Source organism: Salmo salar, chromosome 26, assembly GCF_965601325.2.
Source record: "Salmo salar chromosome 26, fSalSal1, whole genome shotgun sequence".
NCBI lineage: Eukaryota > Metazoa > Chordata > Actinopteri > Salmoniformes > Salmonidae > Salmo > Salmo salar.
In genome coordinates, this window is record NC_138316.1 from 41,735,396 (window position 1) to 41,747,500 (window position 12,105).

The 12,105-nt window shown below is 43.3% G+C and overlaps 1 protein-coding gene across 1 annotated transcript in view; it reads right to left on the reverse strand.

The window, feature by feature from the left end:
- Positions 1-6,765: 6,765 nt before the first annotated feature.
- LOC123730756 (activating signal cointegrator 1) overlaps positions 6,766-12,105 on the reverse strand; it is a 125,564-nt gene continuing 120,224 nt past the window's right edge. The window contains exon 12 of the mRNA XM_045708389.2: positions 6,766-7,132. Within this exon, the coding sequence (XP_045564345.2) occupies positions 7,068-7,132 (65 nt within the window). The 3' untranslated portion in view covers positions 6,766-7,067. The remainder of the gene's footprint in view (positions 7,133-12,105) is intronic.

Here is a 12,105-nt window from a genome sequence, read left to right on the forward strand (position 1 = left end):
GGACAAACGTTCCATTCGGATTGAACTATCTGGCAGGAGGGGTGCGCTTCAGTAAAAAGAGACAGAACTGGAATTTGAATGGATTATATTGTTGTTTTGACCAAATGTTTGCTAAAATGTAATGAAATCTGCACACATCTCCAAGTAATACATTCATAATACATAAACTATATGGCAAAAAAACATTGGCTTGATAAATTAATTATGTGTCCTCCTGCATTATGAGTGACAATTTATCATAACATTTTACAAAAAATGCATAACATAATAAGAACATTTAATAAAACATGTATTTCCTAAAGGAAATTGTATTTTATAGAGTGCCTCCTTCAATTAGGGATAATAAAAACAATTTCTCCAGTGCCTATTTGACACAATGTACTCAGAACTGTATATTTGGAGAGCAGAATACATTTCCCATGTGGATGCCATGACATATTTCAGGGTAGAATATATCTGTCAGCTATTGGTTTTGAGGAGATGAGAGGAAATGTTTTATTGGCCAAAAATGTAATGAGAGAATGATACTACCAGCAATACTGTTATGTCTTGACTCATGAGTTGTTCTGTTCTTTATTGTCTTTAAACAGGTCCAGGCCAGAAACAACCCTTAGACCCCACACCCTGTAGGCACGTTGTATATCTGAATGAATTGGATAGCTAAAAGTGGAGACTGCTGACGGGAGGAGGGCTCATAATAATGACTGGAATGATATCAAACACATGAAAACATTTTTTATAACATGTGCTTGATACCATTCCATATACTCCATTCTGGCCATTATTATGAGCCATCCTCCCCTCAGCAGCCTCCACTGATAGCTAAGTATAAGCGATATAGTAGCTCCACATGTTCCCCATGTTGCTTATACTTATTCAAGCCTTTTCAGAAGTGCCTAGGAGACATTCCTGGACCAGGTCAGTGTGGCTCTTCATTTATGGCCTGGGACCTCAATGGTATAGTGTGGCTTACACTGGCTGGATGAATCTCCAAGAGTTTTCACTGCAGGGTTGATGGTTTTGATTGCACACAGCAAGGTAATTACACAACAATTGACACAGGAAGAAATTTCAGTGAGGTTTGATCCGCACTCCTTTTTTGGATTGAACGATTTGAAGTGCAGGTCAGTTGGAGATTTTATATAAGCCTAACTTTGATGGAATGAGCTGTCTGAAGGCCTCACAAGATTCACTCACAGTACCTAAATTCCATTGTTCAGAAAGACTTACATCTCAACCAATATATTTTATGTTGTATCGTTTTAGGAAGCAGGCAGAAGAATTACAGTACAGGAAGGAGACACAAGGGAAAAAATGTGTCTGTCATATTGCCATTTCTCATAAAGCGCCACAGATAACCTTTCATGTTTACCCGCTTCAAACGGCTTAAAGAGATCCTCGCCCTCTCTCTGGCTGCTGCACGGTTTCCCCGGCAACAAGAATATGATAATGTTCCCTTTGACGTGACAGAAGGAATCATCTCACTAACAAACAGAGACAACAGGCACAGGGAGGCCTGGGGGGAAACTGAATTAATGGGCTCATTTTCACACAGAGCCAAAGCAGCAGTCAGCCACCGTCCTCCATCTTCCCATGCGTTCCCCGCTGGCAGGCACACTCATCCTCCCCCAAGGAGCAGCCAGTCTCCATTGGAAAGATAAATAACAGTCAGTGAATGAGCACAGTGGGGAGAGAGAGATCACTGATGACTCGCCCTTCAAGTCGCAGGCATTAGACCAGGCCCCTCTCTGTCTGTCTGCCTGACGTGCCAGCCAGAACCCAAATGAACAAGCTGTGTCGACAGTGTAATATTTTTTCCCTTGCTGAAAAATGGCAAATCAATCAGTCATTTGGAATAACAGAGGCACCGGTTTGATTTGTGGAGTATGATCTTCCATTACCACATTAAAGAGACACTGTGAGCCTTGAAGCTCACCCAGGGATGATAAACACTCTTTTAATTTAGGCATTGTTCTAACACAAATTATGAATAATTTGAGCCAACAGCGAATTTTTTACATTTTCAAATAATGCACCTTTCTTTTTTGTCCACAACACTGCTTGTCACAACAATGGGATTGGTGATAAACATGAATTCATTTAGAAAGTAGAAAGAAAGGATAGATGATGGCTCAAATTCAGTCTGGCAAAGGAGAACATGTTAATATGAATATGGTTGTTATGGGTAGATTAAAGAGTAACAAGCATGGGATCATGTACAGCATACACTGAAGATGAACAAGGCAGGGTTGGGGTCAATTCCATTTCAATTCCAGTCATTACAGGAAGTACACTAACATTCCAATTCTCTTCAATGCTTTTCAATGAGGAAACATTAGAATTTGAATTGGAGTTTGGTTCACTTTTTGAATTGAAATAGAATTGACCCCCACCCCTGGAACAAGATGTTCCAGATAGGAGTGAGAAGGTAATCAGCATACCTTGGTGATATACCTGTACTTAATGACAGTTGAGCTGGACTACACCATCGTATCTGATTACAGGATGTCCTCACTGTGGTTGCTGTCTAAAAGGCATTGTCTCTAACCAAACAATGTAAATACTGTTTACTCCTGTCCTGGCCACATTAATCATACATTAAAGTACTATAATGGAGGGCTCAGAGGAGAATGTTACCTCTTCAGACTGGCACGATGTGTCTAAGATGGATGGAAACACTACACATTCATCCAAGAGTGAGAATGCAGAAACCATGTGGCAGGTAGGCAAGGCATTTTATCACAACAGCCACACATTGATTCCAGTACAGTCATGAGGAGACAACTGTGTATTCAATTTGATCTCCCTGACTGGTGTTGAAAAACACTTCAGAAGACATTAACTACAGTTTTGGGATGGAGATAGCAGGGTGTATCCTATCCACCTCCGCTGTGGCTCTTTTTTTCCTTCTCTCTCTCCGCTGGCAAATTGCACCAATTATGCCATCCATCATTCCATCACAGTTTTTGAGGTTGAGTAAATGAATGAGAAAACGACCGTCTCTAGCTCCTGCAGTAAACAACCGCAGTGCTTTGCTTTCCCATCATGTTGCGATGATATGCTGATAGTCTCCTATAAATACATAGATATAATACATACCTGACTAAGAACCCATCCCTGAGGCTTGAAAGATGGATCGCTATGTTTTTTTCCTTTGCAGTGCTTACAGAGAGCATGGCTGTTCGCTAGACCAACCCATGTGACCCGATTTAGTTCTGATGACAGATTAGGTCCCAAATTGGAGTGACTCGTCTGGACAGACGTCTCTGCAGCTGACATTAATACAATACAGTTCTGAAAAGCTCCATAAAAAGTCCCAGTAGGAAGCTTAGTATGGAGAGTAGAAATGTCCAGGTATGATAATGGCGTTGGTGTCCATATAGTATATCCTGCATATCTGACTTGTATCTCTGCAAGTGGTTTAGATTCATTGTCAGGCAAAGAAGCACTGCTTTGGCTATTTCATGCATAAAGGGGATACTATACCTGTACCATTTTGAGTAATCCCCTAGAATTTGACAATTGTTGCAGCTACTATCTTAGTTGGTCAGGTCAAAAGGGGCCAAGACAAATTGGGCCAGTTGAATTTGCCTGGCGATAAAGCCAATTTGTAATGGACACGTCCATAAGGTATAGATCAATGCTTCTGCACAGCTGTGGGATGTTCGGAAACCAATACCCATGATCACGCGGAGCCGGAGGAGTTGTTCACTAGGGTTGGTGCACAGACTCACTTATCTTTGCCTGGCATGTACATCTTTATGCCCTGTTGTTTGGAGGTTTGGCTGACTTGTAGATCTGAGTATCTGCCGCGGACGGTGACGAGCTCAGGCCCGCCCTGGAGGTCAATCAGGTCGGCTCTCCAGCTGCATTCTCCATAACAGGAGAACGTCAGATATAAAAATGCTCTCCCTCTCCATCTTACACACTGACTTGCCTTTGGGGAGCCAGACAGGCAGTTCGTTCAAAGGTTCATGTGCTTCACTTCCTCTGACTGGGCCTGCCTGCGACCTCCTGACTAACTGAAGCTGACGAGCCATGAGCCCCAATGCGGGCTGGGCAGATGAACACTGGAGCTGGCAGGCCACGGCTGCAGACAGGACTTCTGCTCTACTTAACAGCTTTATCAGCCAGTCTTACATCAAGGAATCCGTGGCATACCGAACACACAAGCAATCAAGGGTGTGATGAGGAAATGATGCATTCCACACACAAGACCTTGGGAGGAGGGATTGGATGAGACAGACAGCAGACAGTAACTGACAATCTGTGGTGGGTTTCACAAGTGGTGAACAAGTTTTGTTGTTTTTTACTATGGAAAAAAAATCTTAGGTTTGTTTAGATGTTGGCAGCTTGAGAACAAATTTCAGCCAATTTCAAGGTGATTCAAAATAGCATTCTCAGCCATTTTGAAGACTATGAAGAATTTTAATTGAAGGTACATTGTTCCAAAATGGGGGGGGCGGTTGACGACGGAGTAATGGATGACGCGCCACAAGCCGTTCCTGTGTTGCATTGTTCCCCAGCCACCTCCTACAATTCCTCATTCCACATCCAAGCCTAGGGGGGAGGGATTTCCCCCAATCCCCTTTCCAATCAACCTTCAGCCAACAACACTAAAGACCTGCTGCTACCACTACTAGAGCCCACCCCAATGAATTCCATTTCAATTCATCTACATTCAAACTCAGACATTCAATTGGACATTCAAGTGAATATAATTGAAAAAGACCAACATGAACTAGTTGCTTCTACTTATTGCATATTAGTCAATTTATTGGATTAGAAATAATGTAATAGGAATTGGAACCCCCACTATAAAGCAGGTGGTCGCTGGGTGTCTTTAGCTCGTGAGAGGCCTGGGTGCAGCCCCCCTTATTCATAGCCTCAGGTACAGTCATGTGTCTGTCCTCTCCTATTCAGGGAAGTGGATAACAGAGGGGGGGACGTGTGAAGTAGTTGCAGTAGCATTAGCTTCGGGCAGGGGAGAGAGGGGAAAACTGTTGCTAGGAAGCTGGCGTGACTGAGAACAGGAAGAGAACAGGAAGTGCCGCTGCTGCTCACATTCCATCCTATTAGAGTTCATTCTCCTTTCAGAGAGCAGAGGACCGGGTCCTTTCTCATTATAATGTCTCACACTTGGCCCTTTGTTAACATCATTAGATCTCTGTCATTTTGCGCACGAGGAACACCGTGAGTGATTTAAGTCGTGTTTATTTAAACATGCTTAGTGACATTGCAAATGTTTGAATGTCGGAATAACACAAACAGGGCCTGTGTTTGTGTGAACCGGGTGTCTGTTCTTGTCCAGTGAAAGCCCTGATCTGGTGGGGGAGGAAAGAAGGCCACCCACAGGGCAAGTAGCTGTCATCATTGATTCAGTCAGGCTGAAATTTGGAGAATTCTTGTACAGCCTTGTGGGGGGGGAACTTTTACAAAGGAGAGCGCTTACGCTCTCTGGGTGGCAAAGATGACTGGGAGGATTGGTGCAATTAGGTAGGCTCATGGTAAAGGCTGTTTATGGGAGGGCTGTGGCTTAATCTGCAACTCAAACAAGAGAAAATCTAGGCTAATCAATGGCCAATTACAATGCTAGGCATGGATACACAAACACATTACAACTTGCAATGGGTGTGTGTGAGGTGATGGCAAAGAACCCCCTCGGGCAAGAAAGGGCTTAGTCAAACAACCACTCAAACAAAACATCTTGATGGAAATAACCATACCGCCGAGCAAAAGTGGTTAAAACACAGAAGCACATAATTACTATGCATCGACACAAAAACAAATCAAAACTTGTAAAAACAGCACACGCTTTGAAGAAAATGACAATTGAGTGACTTCTTGAAGGTGAGAATGGTCCAAATCAGACTAAATAAGAGTAATTTAATGGGCTCCAGCGCTGCTGGCTTTCAATGACTGGGCCTCTGTGTGGTCATGATGCTCGTTTGGCACCTTTGTTAATCTCCTATTGAGGTAAAGACGCTCCTGTCACCAAGAGGACACTCAATCCCACCGAGGGCCAGCCTGACATGACTTCAAGAGGCCTGCTTCTGACAGCTATATAATGGAGAGCGAGAACAGGAACTTAATCGCTTGTGGCCAATTGGTCCGTCAGTCACCACGGAATTACATGTTCGGCCTCCACCACCCCATTACATCTGAAAGGAGTGTTTTTTTTTGGAAAGAGTTATATTTCACAAATGTACAAAAAATGCATGGTGACGGTTGAATGATGGTTGAGTGAGTGAACAAGAGGATGACTGATAGGACAAGAGAGCTTGATGCAATGGTTGACGTTTTAGATTCATTTTCTCGTTTGGATTTCCCCTCTCATTATAGATGGGTTAGCTGACAACGTCATGAGACCATGTCTCCATGGTGTACAAGTCAGTGGGTTGTTGTGATTATGGATGGCCAGATTGCTAGCAAGAATGACAAGAAACTACCATGCAGGCAATCGTAAGTGGCTCGTTTCAGCTCGTATTATCTTGTTCTGTTTTGACTGATTTTATGTCAATATGGCAAAAAACAAATAGCTGGCTAGCTAACCAACAACTGTAACAGCGTATTTGAAAGACAAGTGCTCATTGTGCAAAATGTATTTATGTTTTCAATAAACATTGTAGACAAAATATACTATAGTTTACAAGCGGTCAAAAATCTAAGCCAACTCCATCTGTTTTGCCCCATATTTGCAAACGCCTCGGTTTTGTTGCTCAACAACCAACCTGTCTACGGTCAAAATAAAATAAAAGACAGAAATTAAATTTCAACATTGTTTATTGCAGAAAATACAACTGTTCAAGAGTACACAGTATAGAATGTAGAGAACTTGGTAATAACTTTCCTGTGTGGTGAATGTCTGCTTAGTCATCGTCCTTAAACTGTAAATCCCTTGAGAGGATGCCATGTATAGCCAGTGTGTCCATATTTATTTTTTGCTGGAACTCCTGATAAAACACAGTAGTCAGAATATGACCCTCTCTGGATGTTCTCGTCAAACTCTGCCTCTCCTCCAGCTGGTCCACACTCTCTCTTTGCTTTCTCGCTCTCTCTCGCCAACGTCACACGGCCGCCGACGGAACCAGTCCCATCTTCGCACCCCTATGATATTGACTCTCCAGCTTGACTGTGAAAGGGGGAAAGCAGAGAGGAAGGGAGGGGGGAGGAGAGAGGGAAGAGAGGGAGGAAGGAATGAATCAAAACACCATCAAAGGGACAGAATGACCTTTCAGAGAGCTCAAGGCCTGCTGATTAGAGGCGTCCGGGGCAGATGGGAGGGAAAAGGCCAGCGAGGCTGTTTATCCTGCTGCTACCACAGACTAGCCTTCAGCTTTTTGTTCTGGGAACATCTAGTCAAGTCTTTCTAGGCTACATCACACTACACTTTTAACTAGGTCTAATAAGCCCCTGCTTATAGTAGCCATTTGTACAGAACCATTCCTATACGAGGTGGTTTACTTTTAAGCAATATGGCCAATATACTACGGCTAAGGTCTGTTCTTATGCATGACGCAACGAGGAGTGCCTGGATACAGCCCTTAGCCGTGGTATATTGGCCATATACCACAAACCCTCGAGGTGCCTTATTGCTATTATAAACTGATTACCAACGTAATTAGAGCAGTAAAAATACATGTTTTGTCATACCCGTGGTATACGGTCTGATATGCCATGGCTGTCAGCCAATCAGCATACAGGGCTCGAACCACCCAGTTCATAATTAAGAATATATACTGGATGGTTATCTGTTATGTGAATTAAGTTATCAATGTTCTTAAACCGAACTTCAATTAAACTACTCAGCATACCCCACCAGAGTGTGTAAGATTCTGGTTGAATGAAGCAGACGGATAGCCAGCCTAAAAGGGTCAAAACGTTTATTTATGAGAGCTCTGAAAATCCTTACAATGTACAAAGCCTTTTATATTAACACACACACCCACACCAGTAAAGAACTCCACCCCGCTTTAGGCGGCTGTATTTTTCCACAGTACCCAGACCACCTGTCTCCTTATCTTTTGCCAGCCTAGCTGTTCCCAGGCCGTTGTTTCTCTCCCTAACTTAGGGAGACCTCTTCTCCTGTTCCTTTCCCAAGGTCATCTTATCAACTCTGCCCTGCTCATTTTTTGAAATGGTTACAGTGTCTTACTCACACACAGTATTGGAATATAGTTTTTAACCCATTATTATAGCCTTATTTCGAATACATTTCAACCGGTTATAGGGTTTCTGAGTGAAATCATTTAGTCAAACCTTTAATCATATAATTTCCATTACATTATCAGAGTGGGGATCAATTCCTTTGCAGTGGAAAATCAATAAAAATGTTTAAATATTTGATGTGTCCTCACAGGGCGCTAGGCTACTACGGTGACAGCACATTACATTCAAAGGACCATCAATACAGAGCATAGTGTTAACCCAGCTTTACACCACTGACTGACTTCCTAATAGGCTTTATGGACCAGTCAAAGTGGCAAAGAAACCCCCCATACATACACTAACGTGCCTCATAGCCTGCAATGGAGGAGATAAGAGCCTAATAGAAGCTTTCCACAGGTCTTTGACACCATCAATTCAAGACATGTCCAGCAGATCCTGTCCCTTCCTCCATTGCAAACATGAGTCTGATTGCTTTTCTGAAGTATATCTGAGTAGTGAGTACCAGCCTTTTCTCATCCTACCCAACCATTTCAAGTTACAGTCATCCACTAGAAGCTCTCTAAGCAGACTTTCCTCTTTGGGTGATGACAGTGCTCAATATGACTGCTGCTGGCAAGGATAGATTGTACAAAACAGCAGCAGAGTCTTATGTTGAAGTAGGCCTAGTTGTATGACTGGATCATTTGAACAGCCAAGACTTTGACGCCAATCAGGACCGCAGCATAGTCATGATATCTTGTAATCGCAGGTTAAGCAATGTTTACTAGTTAGCTTGTTAACACAAACAAGCTAAGCAGTTGAAAGCCAACCCTGGGCCAGTTGCAGATGGCACGCTGTGCAGAAAACTCTCAAGTTAATCTGCAATGGCAGGCTAGCAGCCAGGTAGCCTAGAGGTTAAGAGCATTGGAGGGTTAGTGTAGTGTTTTAACCCTGGTTCTGTTTCTCTCCAGGTGGGTACAGTCGCTGGTTGGAATCCCCGAGCCAACAAGGTAAAGAAATCTGTCGATGTGCCCTTGAGCGAGGCACTTGACCCTAATTGCTCCTGTAAATTGCTCTGCAAACGAGCGTCTCCTAAATCACTCAAATTGAAATGTAGCCGAAGCTGTTTGACCTAGAAAGCTCTGTGGATATTCAAGCAGCACAACAGGTATCAAGAGTTGGCTGTACGCTGGTCTCTGCTTTGTAGGCCCTCTGGTGACATTAAACTCTTTGCAAGTCTTGAATTAGCATTTGCGTTGCTCTTAATATGGCTATTTCTCAGCAGTACTTATTCATTGCTGTATCGAAGCCATCTGGGAGTTTAGCGCCAACATAGCCCATCCATTTCTTCTTTATTCAACCAGTCACCTGGCTCGACATTTAACATAACCCTACCTACTTATTCTCAAAGCCCTTGCAAAACGTTAATACTGTAGCTAGTGCCAAAATAAGCATCTCTATTCCCCCAACACAGGTCATTCACATCACATAGGCCCCTCAAGCAATCCCTGGCCACTACAAGCCATATTAGGTTAGATCGTCTGTGTGGAAGCAGCAGTTAACAGCTAAACACATTGTAATCTAGCACGGCAGAGCCCAGAAACACTCATACTATTCAGACAGTTAGCACTGAGGTTGGTTATTGAAGGGGCTGAGGTATTACAAACATGATGTATGTATACCAGGCAGCAGTGGTTGTCACTTCTGTTTGTTTTTCTATCTGTCTCGTCACATTAGAGCTCAACTCCATGCCCTGGTAGTGGCTGTGTAAGCACGGTGTTAAGGAGAAGTGCTGTTTGCTCACCATTTCCAAACTTGCCTCAAATACTGACATGTATTATTTGTGTGTCTCTCTGTTATGCCTGAAGCCAAATCTCCACAGCAAAGGGAGTGCCTCTGGATTCTGGCAACTAGCTAAAAATACAGTGGTTGCCCAAGTGACAATGTTGAGTGCTTGGGAATGTTTATGTCACAGACCAATGCCCTGCACCACACAGAGGACTTTGTTTCTGGGCTGAGTGAAAATAACATTTCCCCTGAAGTTGTGTACGTACTGTACATCTAGCATGAATTCTTGCAGAAAACTTGTGTTCTTGCATAGGCTAATCCAAACCAGGTGACTGGTTTTAACAGAACATGTACACTAGTTTCACTCATACCAAATCAAGAATAGTATTTGACTGCTTCTTTGCCTCAATATAAAATCAACTAGTATTTCCCCCCTAAACGATTTACCATGAAACCCACGGAGCTAAACAACAACAAGCCAGACATGGCAAGCTGATAGTTCACTTGTCAAGTGCGTAATTAAGAGTTAGCGTTTGGCCAGCTTGGCTGATTGTGTCTGGGAAGTGCTAATGCCAGCTCAGTCTAGATCCTCTCTGTTAATGGCTGGAGGGGCTGCTGAGTGGGCTGCTGAGTGGGCTGCTGAGCAACAGCATTTCTGACTGGATGCTGAAAGCGTGACATGGGGAGAAGAGAGAGAGCAAGAGAAAAGGGAGACAGCGATATAGAGACAGAAAGAGAGAGGCTGTCACATCGATCGGTGAGATAATTTCCCATTGATTGCTGGTCTGTTTGGGGGCTGCTGTAGAGAGGTTTATTACCCACACACTACAGCTGGGGAGGCCCAATAATAGGCGCAGTGTGTCTGCAGAGGGCTAGCGCTACATCATCAAGCCTGTAAAATACACCCCTACTTGAGCGCACACACGTTATGTTCTTCTATCCTCATGGGGACCTAAAATGAATTTCCATTTAAATCCTATTTTCCCTAAAACTTAACCCAAACTCACAACCCTGTTTACTCTAATCGTAACCCTGAACCTTAGCTTAAAATAGCCTTTTTCCTTATGGACATAGACTAACCAGTTGATATGTGGCCACACTCCACACCACTATTCTGACCCTATACTATACACACACTGTTCTCATTACAGCCCGATGGGAAGGAGCCCAATACGTTTCTGATAAACATTCACATCCAGCCTCAGGACCCAAGAGATGGAGCCAAGAGGTCTGTCTGTATACTACTACCCTGTAATGGAGGACCATTGACAACCGCACCAATTAAATACAATGGCCTTGAGATGATCATAAACACTGAAAGGAAACACTTCACTGTCGATTGAGGGATAATGGAATAATTCTAGGCGTAAACAAGGAATAATGGATATCCGATATGCCAATCAATGAATCAGCTAGGGAGCTCTTTGTATTCATACCTTGTATTGGAGAATGATAATCCCCATTCACTAAGGTGATTTACGATTGCTATGCAAATATAACCAAAGCTTGATACACTCAGACTACAGGCAATTACTCCACACCAACAGAGGATTGTGATGAGGACGAGGAGAGTAAAATCATACAAATGCATTATGATATTTATTTATTTAACTAGGCAAGTCAGTTAAGAACAAATTCTTATTTACAATGATGGCCTATTAAAAAATAGTCTATATTCTAATGTTGCTTGGGAAAACAACCGGGCATGAGAATACCCAGGGTATAAATCTATGTGTAGATGGGGCCTAAAGCCAAGGCATGGGGATGACACTATGGCATCCATCTTGTTTCTGTTGTTTCCAATAGAGCTCGTACTCAGTGAGCATCAAGAGAATCCCTACCTGCCAGACCTAGACTACATCTCCTGGCTCTACACTGACTACTGCAGCCAAGTAGATGTGTACACATCATTCAGCAGGAGGGAGGGGGAAAGAAAGAAACCTGCCTGGATTCTCATCCCAGTGTTAGTCACACCTAATTTACATTCTCTTCCTCAGCCCTGGCTGGTAGATTTACAAGTGGGGGTTGTACTGCTGTGTGAGTCGACTTGCAGGCAGGCAGCTTCACCTTGGAGGATCTCTCTTCTCTCTCTCTCTCTCTCTCTCTCTCTCTCTCTCCTCTCTCTCTCTCCTCTCTCTCTCTCCTCTCTCTCTCTCTCTCTCTCTCTCT